At 40.0% G+C, this 18,687-nt stretch overlaps 3 protein-coding genes across 4 annotated transcripts in view; all 3 read right to left on the bottom strand.

Moving 5' to 3' along the window:
* Positions 1 to 18,687, bottom strand: part of DLGAP3 (DLG associated protein 3) — a 100,976-nt gene that overhangs the window by 77,171 nt on the left and 5,118 nt on the right. The window lies entirely within an intron of this gene.
* LOC123618294 (platelet-activating factor receptor) lies at positions 12,073 to 18,446 on the bottom strand. Of its 2 annotated transcripts, none has more exons than XM_074376893.1 (2): positions 15,560 to 18,446; positions 12,073 to 15,016 (listed from the first exon to the last, which is right to left on the bottom strand). In XM_074376893.1, exon 2 carries the CDS (start codon positions 15,001 to 15,003, stop codon positions 13,984 to 13,986), a length of 1,020 nt encoding a protein of 339 aa, XP_074232994.1. In that variant the 5' UTR covers positions 15,004 to 15,016; positions 15,560 to 18,446; the 3' UTR covers positions 12,073 to 13,983. The 2 variants fall into 2 exon arrangements, with proteins under 2 accessions (XP_074232994.1, XP_074232995.1); XM_074376894.1 differs by having other exon boundaries at positions 15,566 to 18,446.
* The window catches only part of ZMYM6 (zinc finger MYM-type containing 6), a 47,152-nt gene continuing 43,640 nt past the window's right edge, over positions 15,176 to 18,687 (bottom strand). Inside the window, exons 16-17 of the mRNA XM_074376889.1 lie at positions 18,482 to 18,666; positions 15,176 to 15,614 (exon numbers count right to left, since the gene is read on the bottom strand). Of these exons, the coding sequence (XP_074232990.1) occupies positions 18,653 to 18,666 (14 nt within the window). The 3' untranslated portion in view covers positions 15,176 to 15,614; positions 18,482 to 18,652. The remainder of the gene's footprint in view (positions 15,615 to 18,481; positions 18,667 to 18,687) is intronic.

The following is an 18,687-nucleotide window of genomic DNA, read 5'->3' as shown; positions in this document are numbered from 1 at the left end:
TCATGTGCTTATTGGCCATTCATATATGTTCTTTGGAAAAAAGTCTATTTAAGTCCTTTCCCAAATTTTCAATTGGGTGTTTGTTTTGTTGTAGTTTTTGTTGTGTTTTAGAATTTCTTTATATAGTATAGATATTAATACTTTATTAGATATATAATTTGAAAATATTTTCTCTCATTTTGTGGTTGCCTTTTTCACTCTGTAATTAGTGTCTTTTGGTGAGCAAATTTTTTAAAAAAATTCATGAAATCCAATTTTTCTACTTTTCATTTTGTTACCTGTGTCTTTGGTGTCATATTCAAGAAATCACTGCCAAACCCAATGTCATGAAGCATTTGTCCTATGTTTTTTTCTAGGACTTTCATTGTTTTAGGTCTTATATTTAGGCCCTTGATCCATATTGAGTTAATTTTTGCAAATGGTGTTATGTAAGAGTCCAACTTCATTCTTTTGCACGTGTATATGTTTTCCCAGAACCTTTTGTTGAAAATACTGTCTTTTCCCAATTATGGATCTTGGCACCCTTGTCAAAACTCATTTGACTATGTACGTCAGGGCTTATTTTTGGGCTCTCTATTCTATTTCACTGGTTTATATGTCTGTCTTTATGCCAATACCACACTGTTTTTATTGCTGTAGCTTTGTATCAAGTTTTGAAATCAGGAAGTATGAGTCTTCCAGTTTTGTTTATCTTTTTCAAGAATCTTTTTTTGGCTAGTTAGGGTCTCTTAAGATTCCAAATGAATTTTAGGATGAAGTTTTTCTAGTTCTTAAAAAAAATCATTTGGATTTTGATAGGGATTGTGTCAAATCTGTAAATAGAAATAGAAAATCAAAAAGAAATCAAAAATAAATTTTGGAGATGCAAAGTAAAATAACTGAAATGAAAAATTCACTAGAGTAATACAAAAGCAGATTTGAGCAAGCATAAGAAAACATTAGTGAACCTGAAGATAAGACAATGGAAATTATTGAGACTGAGGAACAGAAAGAAAAAAGACTGCAGACAATTAAACAAAGTCTAAGGGATCTGTGGGGCACCATCAAGTAGACCAACATATGCATCATGGGAGTCCCAAAAGGAGTGAAGAGAGATAATGTGACAGAGAGAATATCTGAAGAAATACTGGCTGAAAAATATCCAAATGTGATGAAAGACATGATTATAAACATCCAAGAAACCGAACATCCACATAAGATTAATTCAAATAAGACTCACACTGAGACACATTACAATAAAACATTCAAAAGACAAATACAGAGAGAGAATCTTGAAAGCAGTAATAGAGAAGTGACTTGTCACATACAAGGTATCATCAATAAGATTATCAACAGATTTCTCATCAAAACTTTGGAGGCCGTAAAGAATGGCCAATATATTTAAAGTGCTAAAAGAAACAAACTGTCAACTAAGAATCATATATAGACAAAACTGTCCTTCACAGTGAGGGGGAAAATAAAATAAGACATTCTGATAAAGAAGAGCTGAAGGAGTTTGTTACCACTAGATCTATTGAAGGGCATCCTACAAGGTGAAATAAAAGGATAGTATACAGTAACTTGAAGCTGTATGGAGAAATAAAGATCTCAGTAAAGGTAAATACATGGTCAATTATAAGAGCTATTATTATTTAACAGTAGTTTTTAACTGTATTTTGTTTGTTTTCTACGTGACTTAAGAGATCAATACATTTAAAAAAAACTATTAGTGTAAAAGCTGGTATTACTGTAACATTGGTTTGTAACTCTAAATCTTATTTTCTACATAATTTAGGATACTAATGCATTTAAAAGAATTAGTAGTTTATGTTTTTGAGCACAGAATATGTAAAGATATAATTTTGTGACATCAACAACCAAAAAGGGTTAGGACAGTGTTGTAAAGAAAAAGTGTTTGTTTTTTATTGAAGTTAAACTGGTATAAATACAAATTATACTGTTATAATTTTAGGATGTTAAATTTAATCTCCATGGAAACCACAAATAAAACAGCTCTAGAATATACATAAAAGGAAATGAAAAGGAATCTAAATGTTTCTGTTTAAAAAATTCACCTAAATACAAGAGAAGACAGTAATGTAGAAAATAAGAGACACCAAAAACTAGAAGGCATATAGAAAACAAACAGTAAAAGGACAGAAATGAGTAGCACTAATTACTTTAAATGTAAATAGATTAAACTCTCCAATCAAAAGACAGAGCTTGGTAGAATAGATTAAAAACACAAGACACAACTATATGCTGTCTACAAGAGATTCACTTGAGATCCAAAGACACAAACAGGTTGAAAGTGAAAATATAGAAAAATATATTTCATGCAATAGTAACCAAAAGAGTACAGGAATGGCTATACTATTATCAGACAAAATAGACTTTAAATTTAAAAGTTTACAAGAAACAACAACAAAAAAGGACACCATATATTTATAAATGGTTTAATACAGCAAAAAGAGAGAACAATTATACATTTTACCACCTAATTAGAGATATTCAAAATATATGGATCAATTGAAAGAATTGAAGGGAGAAATAGATAGTTCTACAATAATAGTTGAATACCCCACTCCCAGTAATGGATGGAACAACCAGATGGAAGTAAAGAAACAGAAGACTTAAACATCACAATAAACCAACATAACCTAACAGACATGTACCTAACACTCTACTAACAATATTAACATACATACTCTTCTCAAGTACACATGGGTTATTTTTCAGGATAGACTATATATGTTAGGCCACAAATTAAGTTTCAATAGATTTTAAAAGATAAATATTAACAAAGTATTTCTCTGATCATAATAGGATGAGGTTAGAAACCAGTAACAAAGGTAAACTTGGAAAATTAAGTGATTAAACAATATTCTTTTAAACAACAAATGGATCAAAGAAGAAATCACAAGAAAAATTAGAAAATACTTACTAGGAGGACGCCAAGATTGCAGAGTAAGAAGACCTTGAACTCACCTCCTCCCACAGACACACCAAAATTACAAAAGAGCAACTGAGATTAGATGATAAAGAGAAATGGATCAATAATCTGGAACATAGAGAAGTGAAAATCACCCCAAGGTGAACAGAAAAAAAAAGAATTAAAAAAATGAGAATAGTTTAAAAGAACTCTGAGACATCAAGTGTACTAATGTTCACATTTATGGGAATAACAGAAGTAAAAAGAGAAAGAAAGGGGCAGAGAATTTATTTGAAGAAATAATAGCTGAAGACTTCCATATCCTAGGAAAGGAAACACATATCCAGGTCCAGGAAGCAGAGAGCTCCAAACAAGATCAGTCCAAACAGATTCACATCTGGTCATATTACAATTAAAGTGGCAAAAATTAAAGATAGAGAATCTTTAAAACAGCAAGAGAAAAGTAGTTACATACAAGGGAACTCTTATAAGACTATCATCTGACTTTCCAGCAAAAACTTTGCAGGCCAGGAGAGAGTGGTGTGATATATCCAAAGTGATAAAAGGAAAATGTCTACCACAAGAAGAACTCTACCTAGCAAGTTTATCATTCATATTTGAAGGAGAGGTAGAGTTTTATGGACAAGCAAAAGCTAAAAGAGTTCAGCATCATTAAACTGGCATTACAAGAGGTGTTAAAGGGATTTCTCTAAGCAGAAAAGAAAAGGCCACAGCTAGAAATGTAAAATACATGAAAGGAAAAAAAATCTCACTAGTAAAGACAAACACAACGAAGGAAGTAGATCAATTGCTTATAAAGCTAGTAAGAAGGTTAAAAGACAAAAGTAGTGAGATTATCTATAACCATAAGTAATTAAGGGATACACAAAACAAAAAAAAAGATGTAAAATATGATGTCAAAAACATTCATTGAGTGAGAGGAAGTAAAAACGTTGAGTGGTTAGAAGGCATTTGAACTTAAGAGATCATCACCTTAAAAATATACTTCATGGTAACCAAAAACCAAAAATCTATAATATATACACACACAAACCTATAATATATACACAAAAAAGAGAAAGGATTCTAAACATAGCACTAAAGATAGCCATCAAATCACAAAGGAAGAGAACAAAAGAAGAAAAAGGAACTACAAAAACAACCAGACAATTAACAAAATGGCAATAAGTACATAACTATCAATAATTACATTAAATGTAACTTTTTTGTAAGTATAACTTTTTGTGTTTGGTTTCTTTCACTTAACTTGATAAATGAGATTCATCCATGTTATCGCATGCAGTTAATTCTTTTTGTTGCTGTATAGTATTCCATATATGACTATAATTTTTTTTAACCCATCCTACTGTTAATTAACATTTTATTTGCTTCCAATATGGTAGGAAATGCTGCTATGAATATGCTCCACATATGTCTCTTAGTGGACATATACATTCATTTCTTTTGGGCATGTACCCAGGAGATAAATTGCCCAGTCATGCAGCATATGTTTGCTAATCTTTTGTATATGCTGCCAAATAGTTTTCTAAATCTTTGTACAAGTTTATACTCCCATAAGCAAAATACAAGATTTGTAGTTTATCTACATCTTCACCAACTCTTAGAGTGGTCAGTTTTTTAAATTTTAGCCATCCAAAGTCAGATGAGTATGAGGTGGTATCTCATTGGAGTCTTAATTTGCCTTTACCTGAAAGATACTAATGTTGAACACTTTTACAAATGTTTATTAGCTTTTTGGATATCCCCAAAACATTGGCATTCACTAAAGATCTCAGGAGGATCACTCATGATCAGCAGGGCTAAATTATCTCTATAGTAAAGGCTATTCCAAACTAGCCCTGATAAAACTTAAAAACAATGCTCAGGAAGATCATTATGATCTGAAAGTAACTTAGTTGCTTCATAGGACAAAATACAAAGCTCTTTAGAGGAAGACATCAAAACTCTTTACTATAAATTTTATAATGCCTGACATCCAATCCAAAAATAATAGACATGCCAGGAAAATGTGATCCATAATCAAAAGAAAAAAATAGTAAATAGAAATGAAAATCAGAATTGAGAAAAATCATGGAATTATCAAACAAGGACTTTAAATAGCTATCATACATATGTTCACCATAATCAAGAATGTGAAGGGAAACATGAACGTAATAAGAAGAGAAATAGAAGACTTAATAACTAAATGGAATTTCTTGACATAAAAAGTACAGCATGGAAAAGTCACTGGATGGGATTAATAACAAGTTAGACACTGGAGAAAAAAGATCAGTGAAGCTGAAGACACACTATAAAAAGTTCAAAATGAAGACAAGAGAGAGGGGGGAAAAAGACTGGGAAAAATGAACAGACAACAGAACAATTTCAAGTGGGTAGAACCCCGCCAAACTGTGGGGCTGATGTTGCTACCCCAGTGGGTCTGAACAGCAGAACATCTAACCAGAGAGGATTTTTTCTCCAGCCTTAAAATCTCATGGAGATTGCCTTGCTAGATTTTGGACTTGCTTGGGACCCATCACCCCTTCCTTCTTTCCTATTTCCCCATTTTGAAATGGAAATATCTCTCCTATGCCTGTCCCACTATTGTATTTTGGAAACACATAACTTGTTTGGTTTCACAGGTTCATAGCTGAAGAGTAATTTTGCCTTGGATGCCTTGAGTATCACCTACACCTGATTCAGATGAGACCTTGGGCTTTAGATTTTAGAATTGATGCTAGAATGAGTTAAGACTTTTGCAGATGTTGTGATGGATTGGACATACTTTGTATGTGAGAAGTTCATGAATTTGGCAGGGCGGTTAGGAGGCAGGGGTGAAATACAATGGACTTGAATGTTTGTGTCCCCCAAAATTCATATGTTAAAATCCTAACCCACCCCCAAATGTAATGGTATTACAAAGTGGGGCTTTTTGAGACAATTAGGTCATGGGAATGGAGCCCTCATGAATGAGATTTGACAATCATCCTACACAAAATTCTTTCAGAAAATTGATGAGAATACTTCTCAACTTGTTTATAAGATCAGCATTATTGCGATATCAAGGCTAAAGATATTTTTAAAAGAGAATACTACTGATCAATATCTGTCATGAACATAGACACAAAAAATCCTAGACAAAATATTAGCAAACTGAATCAAGCATTATACTTTTAAAAAAATGTTTTGATATCTGAAAGGTTAAGTCCTCCAAATTAAGTTCTGCTGTCAAGACGGCCTTGGCTATTCTAAGTCATTTATATTTCCATACAAATTTCAGAATCAGCTTTCAACTTGCATAAAAATAACCCTACTTGGATTGTTAATGAGATTGCATTAAATCTGTAGATAAGTTTGAGAAGCACTGACATCTTATCATCTTTGAGACTTCCAATCCCTGAACGTGGTATATCCCTTCACTTACCTAGATCTTTCTTAAGAATATCTTAAGATATTTAAGTTAAGAAAGTCTTGCCCATCTTTCACTGGATTTATTAATAGAATTTGTGTGTGTAGATACATGCACATACTATTGTAAATGATATTACTTTGTTGCTGTTATATAGATATACCATTGTTTTTGTATATTGATCTTGTACCTTGTACAGACCTTGGTAAATGCACTTTATAATTCTAATATTTTGTCACTTTGGATTTGTACAGAGTCATCTACAGATCCTAATAATTTTACTTTTTCTTTTCCAATCTTTTTAACACTTTCATTTTTCTTTCTTTATTGCTAGAATTATTTTCTTTCTTTCTTTACTAGCTGAAATCTCCAGTAAAATGTTGAATGACAAGGTGATAGCAGACATCCTTATCTGTTTCTGATCTCGGGGTTAAAGGGTTTAAAATTTCATAATTAAGAATAACATTAGCTTGTAGAGCTTTTGGCAAGTAGTTTTTATCAGAATAAGGAAGTCTTTCATTCTTCATTTGCTGAGATTTTCTATCATAAATGAATATTGAATTTTATTAAATGCTTTTTCTGTATCTATTAGTTTTTCTTTATTCTGCTGATGTAGTGAATCACACTAACTGCTTTTTAATGTTAAACCACACCTTGCATTGTTGGAAGAAATCCTCTTTACTTATCCTTTTTGTATATCACAGAAAAAAGTTTATCAGAATCTTGTTTAGGATTTTTGCATCTAATTTCACGAAAGATACTGGTATGTAATCTTCTTTTCTTATAATCCTTTATCAGGTATCATTGCTACTGTGTTCTCACAAAATGAATTGGGAAATGTTTGCACATTTTTCTCTTGCCTGAAAGAGTTTTCAACTAATGGTATTAGTTCTTCCTTAAATTTTGGAGGTATTCACTGGTCATCTGGACCTGGAACTTTCTTACAAGAAAGCTTTAATTATGGATTCATATTATTTAATATATATATAGAAGTATTCTATGTTTTAATTTTTTTATTCCAAAATTATTACATCTTTCAAAATTTTGCCCATTTCAGGTTTATTATCTTTTAAATATTTGCTGTAATTACTTCCCCTTATTGTTTCTTATATTGATGATTTGGTTTATCAACCTTCTTTTTTATCAGTTTTGCTGGTTATTTGCTAATTTTATCAGTCTTTTAAAAGAACCAGCTTTTGGCTTTCTGATTTTATCTTTTGAATGTCTGCTTTGTTTTTCATTGAGTTATGCTCTTATTCCTCATTATTTTCCTCTACTTTCCTTAGGTTTAATTTGTGTTTCTTTTTGTAGCTTTTTGAGATGGAGCTTAGAGCATTGTTTTTAAACCTTTCTTCTTTTCTAATATGTTTAATTAAAGATGTAGTTTCCTCTCTAAGCATTGCTTTAGCTGACTCTCACAAGTATAATACAATATTTGGAGCTGAATGATAGTGAAAATGCAATATCATTAGACTCAAAAGATTTTGTACTTAACATTGTGATTTCTTCTTTGACTCATGGGTTATTTAATAGTGAGTTGTTTAAAAATCTAAATATTTGGACAATTTTCTATTTATCTATTATTGATTTCCAGTATAATTTCATGGTGATCAGAGAATCAGGTCAGGTCAACTTTTGAAAGTTGCTAAGACTTGTTTTCTGTGTTATCATGTGTTAAATGTTCTATTGCACCTAAAAAGAATGCTGTTGAGTATCATGTTTTATAAATGTCAATTAGGTGCAGTTGCTTAATTGTGCCATTCAAACATTTTATATTCTTACTGAATTTTTGTCAGCTTCTGAGAGTAATATGCCAAATCTCCAATCTGATTGTGGATTTGTCTTTTCCCCCTTTTAGTTCTGTTAGCTCTTCCTTTACAAATTTTTGAAGATGTATTATTAGGTGCATATAAGTTTAGATTTGATATATATATGTGGTTTGAACTGACTCTTTTACTATTAAGAAATGTCCCTTTTTCTATTAATACTTCTTGATTCAAAGTCTACTTTGGCTGATATTTATATAGGTGCATCAGCTTTCTTTAATTAGTATTTATATAATATATCTTTTCCATGTTTTCATTTTCAACCTGTCTGCATCCTTTTATGTAAAGTTTATCTCGTGAAAAGCAAATCGTTGGTTTTTGCTTCTTATCTGATCAGACTAATGTCTCCTGATTTGATTGTTTGGTCATTTACACTTAATGTAATCACTAATATAGTTTGGTTTAAATCTACCATCTTGCTATTTGTTTTCTCTCTGTTCCATTATTTCTTTGTTCTTTTATGTTGCTTACTTGCCTTTTCTGAATTAGATATTTAAATTTTTTTCACCTCTATTACTTTTTTTTTGTTATATAGTCTTTTATAATTCTTTCAGTGTTTGCAGTATGCATTCTTGACCTATTATGGTCTATTCTAAATCAGTTTTTCTTATATTGTAAATATACTAGTGATAACTAGTTCTCAGCTTCTGTTTGTCTGACAACTTCTTTATTTCACCTTTATTTTTGTAGAATTTTTTCTAGGTTGTCAGTGTTTCCTCCTAACACTTTGAAGATGTCATTCCATTGTCTTCTACCTTTCATATCACCTCTGAAAAAGGACATATTAATCTGATTGTTGCTCCTTTGACTGTAATGTGTCTTCTGTATAATTTTAAGGTTTTCTATGTTCAGATTTAAGCTCTTTGACTATAATATGCCTATGAGGTTTTTGTTTGGTTGGTTGGTTGGTTGTTTTAATGTATTCTGCTTGGCGTTCACTAAATAAAGTAAGTCAGACAGAGAAAGACAAATATTGTATGATTTTGCTTATATGTGGAATCTTTACAAAAATGATATAAATGAACTTATTTACAAAACAGAAATAGACTCACAGACATAGAAAACAAATGTATGGCTACCAAAGGGGAAAGGGGAGAGAGGGATAAATTAGGAGTTTGGGATTAACATATACACACTACTATATATAAAATAGATAAACAAGGCCCTACTGTATAGCACAGGGAACCATATTCAATATCTTATAATAATCTATAATGGAAAATAATCTGAAAAAGAATATATATGTATGTATAACTGAATTACTTTGCTGTACACCTGAAACTAACACAACATTGTAAATTAACTATGCTTCAATTTTAAAAAAAGAAAAGAAAAAGAAAAGAATTTATGTATGAGTATAGACATGGCTTGAAGAAATGGCAAAAATTTTTCATATTATGAATAATAGTGATTTATGTGATAAAATTAAAATATTTTATATTTTCTATAATAATAATATATCACACATCTCCAAAATACAATGTTTAAACATAATATGTAAAATTAAATTCAGTCATCTTTGACAATTTGCTGAATTTCAGTCTTGAAAACCACAGCTTTACACATTTTTCTATTCTGTCTTTATGAAAGTATACTTTGTCAAGATGGATGAAACACATTTTATTGAACAGTGTATTTGCTTAATTTATAACTTCTAAATATTTAGACATATACTATGTGGGACTCCATCTATACTCTTGCCCAGGACCCCACAAATGCTGGGGCCAGTGTGAGCCCAGCATCCCAACCACAAGTACATTTCAGAGCTAGACTGGTGCTCACTGAGGATTAGAGGCAAGGAAGCATGATTTAATGATAGTATGTCTCTATTAGGGCCAGGTGGTGGTGTTCCACACCAGCGGCAGCAAAGGGCAGGCCTGGGAGAACCCTAGAAGTGATTGTTCTGGAAGGAGGTCATAGTCTCTGAAGCTGGAATGTGGTCCAGGGAGGTGGTTTCAGGGCCGTGAAGAACAGCCGCAGCCACAGGGGGATCACCAGGACCCAGAGAGAGAAATGCTATCCTCCTTCTAGGGCTGGAGGAGAGGGAAATAGATGTCAAAGAAAAGAATCGGCTGCAGAGAGAGCCCCTGGAGCAGGGCCTAAATACAGAGAGAGAAATCAAACTGAAGTCTGACAGGCTTCCTCCCCACCCCCCCGAGGAAGAGGGAACAGGTAGGGGCTGGTCTGGAGGCGATGACTCAGGAAGAGCAAGCAGGGTCACAGAGGATGCAGGACTGGCTGAGGGATCCCAGGCAGGTGTGTGCAGAGTGAGGACCTGGCTTAGCCCCAGCCAAAGGCAAGAACAGGGCTGGGCTGGGTTCAGAGACCTGGACTGTAACTGAGACCTGGAGGGAGAGGGTCCAGTAGAGAAGAGGAGCTTTGGTCTTTCAGTGTCCAAAGCCCCTTCCCTGTACCACATTTGGACTCCATGGCCTAATGTCTGGCCTGGGTGGGTAGGGGCAGGAATTGGGCACTCCTGGTCCTGCAAGAGGGAGGGGACGTCTAGGGCATACTGAAAACACACCTTAGACTCCTAGGTGCTGAAAACAGTTGACAGATGAGCTTTTCCTGGATCTTGAAGAAAGAAGTTGTCCAGCATCTAATCAAGGACCAACCTGGGCTCCCTCTTCTCCATCCTGGATTAAGGGAGGGTCTTCTTTTAATTTTACTTTTTATTGAAGTGTAGTTGATTTACAATGTTAGTTTCAGTTGTACACCAGAGCGATTCAGATATATATATATATATACACACACACATACATACATACACACACACATATATTTTGAGATTCTTTTTCATTATATCTATTACAAGAAACTGAACATAGTTCTCTGTGCTCTACAGTAGTTCCTTGCTGTTTATCTATTTTATGTATAGTAATGAGTGTCTGTTCATCTCAAACTCCTAAATTATCTGAGGGAGGGTCTTGGGTCAAATTCTTAAAGGTTTTGAATAAGTAAGGTGACCAAGAATCCAAAAGGATTGACAGTACAAAGCAGTCTGTTCTCTCTCATCACTTCCGCTCTTTGCCTCTGGGTCCTCACCCCAGGTTCCTACTCCCCTGAATCAACAAAGAGGGAGGAGGGTGATTCCCATATATGGTAACTCCAGACAGAGGCTTTCTTTCCACTGTATCTGACCTCCCAAAGGCAATTGACTCTCAAGTTCTCTTCCCCCAGGTCAGACACAGAAGACTAAGTTAGACATTTCCCAAAGGAAACTGACTGCTTTACTAAGGGAAAAGTCATGTCAAAAGTAAGATAGTACAAGACTTCAGGGATGCATGAGGCCACAGGGAATCATTTTTTACTTGGACAGAATCAAAGTCAGCCTCAGGAGATTCAGCTGGCTCTGGTGTAGACACCAGATCATTTCTCAGACACCCAGATTTGCATGGCCCCTGGGGCTGAGAAATTCATTCCACCAGAGAGAGTGAATTCATGATGTGGGCCCAGGCTGCCTCCTGGCCTTGCCCTGAGATGCTGGTCAGCATTGCATGGAATGAGCTAACCTAATTCTCAAAGAAGGAGAGACAACAATTACTGTGGACCTACCGGTGTGTATTTAAGCCTTCATTTAATTCCTCCAGCAAGCAAGACAGGCTAAGGTTTGGCTGGTGTGAGATCTCAGGCGATACCCTTTCTCTTTCCATTCCTGCCCACACCAGCTTTCAAATAGGTATCAAGGAAATTGAGAAGACTTCTAGGAAAAACAACCAAATTAACCACGCTCAAAGTTGAAATGCAGATAGGAGTACAGATTCAAGAAGGAGTTAATTGAAAATATCCAGTCCTAATGAGGGCGTGGTAAAACAGGGACCATTACATGCTGTTGATGGGTGGGTAACTGGTACCGCATTTTTGGAGGCAATTTGGTGATGTAATTAAACAATTTAAGTGCACACACATACTCCTTAACACAGCAATTACATTGCCAGGAATTTATTCTACAGATTTACAAGTATGCAAAGATTTGTGGACAAGGACACTGATTGCATCCTTGTTTATCACAGTAAAACAATGGAAACAAATGCCCATCAAGAGGGGAAACACTGAGTAAAATAAATACTCTGCATCTATTAAAAAGAGTGAGGTAGATCTACATGCGCTGATAGAAGATGTACAAGATATATTAAATGAGAAAAGTGCAGAAGAGCCTTGTAATACTGTCCTATTTGTGGATTTTTGAAGGAAATTTACTATACACATATTTGTACTGGAATAGAAAACCTCTGGAAAGATATACACAAGAAATTGTGAACGGTGACTAGCCCTGAGGGACCTTTATTTTCTATTTGCATTTTTCTCTACTCCTTTGAATTTATTTTCAGGAACATGTATTATTTTAAAAATGTAAAAGAAAACATTTAAAGAAGGAATAAGAGACCAATGAAACTGGTGTAAAGGTAACTTATGAAAGGTAATTTATCAAAATTAAAAGAAGAAATTTCTCAAATTTACCATTTGAAGGCAAATTCAGCAATAGTACCTGAGGTGGGTACGACATGGTGGCTGATTGGTGAACCCTTCCTGACCCAGCCAACTTGGCAACACAAACATGCTGCCCTCACTCATTTAGCTATAACTCCTTGAGACTCAAGCAGTCTTGCTATGGGGCCACCAATAACACTGCTGAGGCAAGGAAGTGGTTCCCCTCCCTACTTGAAGCCAACCCCTGAGTCATCAAGGCACGAGGCGGAAAAGCACTGATGGCCAGAGCCATTGGCAAGGATTTGCACCCAGTGACAGAGTCCCAGTTCGGCTGAAGCAGAAGGCAGTGAGTCTGGCGGATCCCTGTCCCAGCTAATAGCAGGATGGATCTCCAGCTCGGTTATCACCAAGTCTTGGCACAGGAGTCTTGGCACAATGGAGGTGATTGGCAGAGTTGCAGGTATCCAGCAACAGCAGAAGGAAGCAATCATCGGGACTGGGTCAGGAATGCACCCGGGTAACACAAGCTTGGAGAACCCCAGAAACACTTGAGGAAAATCTACCAGAGACTGGAATGTCTGAGTGAGTCCTTGAGATTTTTTTAGCTAATGATATTCATGTTTCATGCATTTACCTGATATACTGAGGTCTTACTATGTGCAAGGCACAGTAGCAAGCCGGAAATAAGGCAAACACGGAATTTATTAAGTTGAATGAAAATAAAATTGTCAACATTCAATCTTTTGGATTCTATAAAAATGACACTTTCTTATGGATCAACATAAATACACCCTGGAAAGAGAAAAAACATTAAAAAAAATAGCCAATTATTTGCTTGATGGATCTAACCCATTCTAGGGTATGGTGTGCGTGGTGCTGGTCGAGAAAGGTTTCCCTACATTTACACCTGAGAAAGTGAAGAGTGAAGAGGAATTAACTTAGTGAAGGAGACAGAGGGACATCATTCCTGGCAAACTCAGTTGCAAAGGCCTTGAAGGGCAAGAAACTGGTCCGTTCCAGGGACTGAGAAGGCGACTCTACCCGCGGACAGGGGCAGGGGAGGGGTGGGGGATGAGCATGACAGGACGCTGAGAGGGAAGCAGGAGCCAGTCAGGCCTTGTAGGCCCTTTTAAGGACTTTGGGATTTTTTTAAAAAGATTTAAATTTAAAGAGATTTAAAAAGCAATAGTATATTATATGTATCTAAAAGCTGGCAAAGTCTGGGGAACATTCAGGTTACAAAGAATGTTATTCCCACTTTTGACAGAGCCCAGAGGTGTACAGCTACAGCGGCTAATATGTGGCTGCGTCAGGAATGGAATCTAGGTCCTTCCAAAGAGCTTTCTCCGCCCAGAACGCCACTGGGAGGCTGGCAGGGGTGAAGCAGGCAGCGGGCCAGCGGCCTCTCAGGAGGAGGCCGAGGAGGCCAAGGAGGCTGCGTGCGCCCCGGGCGCCCCGGCCTCGGGGCGGCAACTCAGAGCCCAGCAGTCCTGGCGGAAGCGGCGCACGGAGAAGCAGTAGATGAGCGGGTCCAAGCAGCTGTTGAGACTGAGCAGCGCCAGGCTGAGGGTGTGTAGGACGTCGAGTGTGGAGGCGGCGCGGCACCCGTTGTCGCCGCGGCCCGCGACGCCCTCCTGCCCGGCCACCCAGGGCGCCAGCAGCACGTGATAAGGCGCCAGGCAGACAGCGAAGACCAGCAGGAGCCCCAGCACCATGGTCCTGGCCGCGCGCCGGTGCGGGCTGGCGGGGGCCGGGCCTGGGGCCTGGCCCGAGGGCGCCGCGAGCGCCCGCGCCAGGCTCACGTAGGCCGCGAGCACCAGCAGGAAGGCGGCGGCGAAGAAGGCCACGGTGGCGTAGGCCAGGCCCGCGCGCGCCCAGCCGCGCTCCAGGCAGCGAGCGGCGCCGCCCGGCCCGGGGCGCAGCGCGCGCGGCGCGGCCAGCGAGGGCGCGGCGCAGGCCAGGCCGGCCAGCCAGGCGGCGGCGCAGGCGGCGCGGGCGGGGCCCCGGCGGCGCAGCGCCTGGCGGGCGGCCGCCCTGGGCCCGGGTCGGCGCACCGAGCGGCAGCGGCACACGCTGATGAGCGCGGCGAAGGCCACGGCGGCGTAGGTGGACACGTAGTAGGCGGCCCCGGCCGCGCGGCAGGCGGACTCCGGGAAGGGCCAGTGGGCCGGGCCCAGGTAGTAGGTGAGCCACAGCGGCAGCGTGAGCGTGAAGAGCACGTCGGCCAGCGCCAGGTTGAGCAGGTAGAGACGCAGGGCCTGGCCCAGGCGCCTGCCGCTGCGGACGAACACTGCCAGGGCCGCCAAGTTGGCTGGCAGCCCCAGGCTGAGCGCCAAGGCGTAGGCCGCGGGCACCACGATGAAGCGAGCAGGGTCATCCCAGGGGCTGCAGCCGCCAACACCCAGGTCCCCAGCGCTGCTGTTCATCGCGGACCTTGGACTAGCGAGAGGAAGAGCAGTCACCGTGGAGGCTAGCCACACAAGAAGGTCTCCATCCCGCCTTTCCCTGCCGACCCCAGCCCCCTCCTTCCTCAGTCCGGTGGGAAGAGACTAGAAGCAACGAAGCCCACTGCGGGGCTGAGGAGCCAGTGCAGCCAGCACCTGCTGGGGATGGAAAGGAGGGGGATTCGAGAGTTGAAGCCGAATGGGCTTGGTGACAAGATGTGGGAAATGAGGAAGAGGCAGGAATCCCAGTGAGCTTGGAAATTTACAACCTTGGTGATTGGGAGAGTGGAAGTGCCCCTCACAGATGGAGTATGGTACAGACTTGTGGGGCACAGGCATATACAGTAAGCCCAAGCAAGGCTGAGCCAACAGGGAGTTATGGAGAGATCAGGCTGGAATATAGAGTCCTTCCCAGAAAAAGCAGAGGACTCCCTGCTCCACGTGCCATCCAGATCAGTGGAGGGGACAGCAGGCATGGATGGAGTTACTGTCTTAGGATGCAGTGACCCAGAGGACATGCCCATGCACAGTGACTCACACTTGCCTTGGTGAAGGTCCTCTCCTGAGGCTTGCCTGGCACACCTTGGACAGGGCTGAAAAGGTTTCACATCTTTCAGGCCTTCCAGCCTGTTTTCCTTCCCCCCTCACCTTTTGACCACGAAGTCCTGGGTCTGATTTGAAATTTCAGACAGCAAAGCAAAGAAAGCCCAGCCTGGGAATCAGGCAGATTCTAGATACACACATTTATCTGCCATGTGACCTTAGGCAAATTACTCAGCTTCACTGATCCTGTCTTCTCTGCTGTAAAATGGAGATTAAAATACCTACCTCACAGGGTTGTTGGGAGGATTATGAGAAAACATAAGTAAAACTCTGAGCACTGGCTGACACTGGGGAGAAACTTCATAACCATTAGCTCCCTCCCCCTCTAGGCAGCACACAGATAAATGTGTACGCCCACACAGGCACACATACAGCATTAGACACAGAAACCCCAATCAAACAAAACAGCACAAAGACATCTGGGCATATTCACCCCTCTCCCAAGGTGAGGTAAGCACACAAGCCAATGTCCTGTTACTATTTTTGACTCCCTAGTCATACTCCTAGTGTGCCCCAAAACTTGGTTCCTCCAATACCAAAATCTGTCCTTCTGCCTTTGAACCTCTCAGGTTCCAATCCTTTCTGGGACCCTGAGTGACTGTATTCCCTTCTCCCCCTCCCTCTCAGTTCTGTCTGTCCACCATGGATCTAGCCCCCATCTGCCCCACCCTGAACCTCTCCTTGCCATCCCACCAGATCATTCCTCTTACCTCCTGCTGTTCTGGCTGCTACAGCTTTCTCTGGGGCCCTGGGAGCCTGGCTTTTAGGCACTGAGACAGAGCAGAATCCACTCCCACCCACACATCCTAGACCCTCCCATCAAATGACTAATCCCAGGACATGACATGAAGAATGGGCCCAACAGCTGGAGGAGCTGGCGTCCACCTGTGGCAGCGGCGAGCTGGGTTTGTGGGGTGCAGCCAGGGTCCCAAGAGGAGTGTCACTGCAAGGCAAGGGGCCCAGGGAGGGAGATAGAAAAGTATAAGGAAAGCCTCACAGCTGAATGTCATTGTGCAGACCTGACCAAGGTTTAGGCTGTGGTTTGGGGGGCCATTTCCTAAGGCCTGGCTTCTTCTTGGGCTGAGGAGTCACGGCTGGAGCTGAAGATACCCCTGCTGCTGTCAATCCCAACTGCTCCTCCATACCAGCTGGCCGGCCTACTCCTCCAGCACCCTGCCCTTCCTGCAGCTGCTGGGCAGGCCCCACAACCAAGCTCCGGGGCCCTGTGGCTGCTAATCAGATTACAGCCGAAGCCTTCGTAAACAGGAGCCCTCGATCTAATGCCAGCTGTGAGAGGTTTTACTCAAAGTCCTGGTCAGAGACAGGAGGGCTGTGGAATCCTGGAAGGGATAGAGATGGTAAGGGGCCAGGATCCTAGGGTCTCCCGGCTCTACTTTCAAAGGTTTCAAATTCTTCATGCAGAGGAGCAATTCTGAGAAGCAGTGCAGATTTAATGACATTGGACCCATCATCCCATCTACCTTCAAGCTGAAGAGAGCAGGGGTGCCGTGCCTGCCCAATTTCAACTTTGGCAGCTGGTACAGAGGAGAGTGTGGGTTCTGGAGTCAATCAGGCCTTAATTCTAGTCTCAGGTCTGACACATAGGCACTTAAGCTTTCTGAATCCATTTTCTCATCTGTAGAACAAACTGCCACTTAATAACAAACGCTATTTAATAACAGTATTTACTGAGCACTTATTATGTACCAGGTCCTACTATAAGCACTTTAACTCACTAAATCCTCATAGCAACTCTGTGAAATATTAGCCATTATTATCCATATTTTGCAAGTGACATTATCTACTCTTGTAACTGAGCAGGACCCTAAGGGGCCTTTTCAGGACAGACTTCTCCCCTATATCCTCTCCTTTAGCTCCTCTCTGAAGTACCTGAACAACAGAATCTGATGCACAGTTCCTGAGTTGTTTTTCAGATGCTAACATCACCACCAAATGGAAGAAACTAACTGTGTGGGAGAGCAGACCCAAGTTTGGTTCAGTAACACTCTTTCCCTTCTTTGCTGACCATTTGACCAGTGTGGGTAAATCTTAACTAGTCTAAGTCCATCATGAGCATTACATTCTCCTTGCCAGTGATTGGTCTAGGAATGGAAATTGACATATTTCTGGCCAGTGGGATAGCAGGGGGAAAATCTAAGGGTCTTCTAAGAGAGCTTTCTTCCCTCTATTCACCTTTGGATATTATGTGCAAATGTGCTGCCTAGAGCTGCTGCAGCTATTTTGTGACCCTGAGAGCAGTAGTCAATAAATTGAAAGCAGCAGAGCACAAAGTTGAAAAACTATCAGTCTTTGATGTTATCGTAAAGCGGTCCAAATACTCAACATTGAAACTGAAGCTATGCTGTCTCTGGACCTCTTATGTGAGAGAAGTTTCCTTATCGTTTTGACACTCTGTATATATAGTATACATATACTACTACAGAAATAATATATTAATATACATATACACACACATTTACTATATAGATTGCATCACCGTGCTCTCAGGCACAAGAAGACCTAAGAGTGCCAACTTGTCTGGGGGTCAGTGTCAGAGCAGAAACTACCATTCTATGGTGAAGGTGAAATGGAGTAATACATACAGACTTCTTTCACTCCTGTGGGCTCTCAAAAGCCATTGCCCCTACGCCTCAAAGCAATCTGTAGTCTGGTGGCTAGAGTATTTGCATAAATAAATGAATTCTTTTTCTTTACTATTTTCCCTTATGGGAGGCACATCACTTCCCAAAAGACCCCACTGAGGGGAAGACGGTTGGTGATGTGATAGTAGGTACCCTAATATGGTCATTTTCCCTCGAGAATTGTGTTTCCCCTCTCCCCCCCCCCCCATACACACCTTTGACTCCCCAGGACCTCTGCGATTCATCCTAGGTTTTCGGCACTGCTTTAACATGCAGCATCTGTTGGAGCTGGCTGTCCCCTGGAGATGTAGGTGTCCAAGGAGCACTGCACTGAGTGCCCTGGCAGTTTCAGGTCCTGTAAAATGATGACTCAACGCCCATCTTTGTTAGCTCTGCAACTCTAAAGTGCACGATAAAAAGG

This window comes from Camelus bactrianus, chromosome 13, assembly GCF_048773025.1.
Source record: "Camelus bactrianus isolate YW-2024 breed Bactrian camel chromosome 13, ASM4877302v1, whole genome shotgun sequence".
NCBI lineage: Eukaryota > Metazoa > Chordata > Mammalia > Artiodactyla > Camelidae > Camelus > Camelus bactrianus.
Note: the sequence above shows the minus strand (reverse complement) of the source record. Positions and strands in the feature narration are given on the sequence as shown.

Excerpts from the sequence above, each read along its gene's own strand:
- LOC123618294 (XM_074376893.1), bottom strand. The coding sequence starts at position 15,003 with ATGAACAGCAGCGCTGGGGACCTGGGTGTTGGCGGCTGCAGCCCCTGG.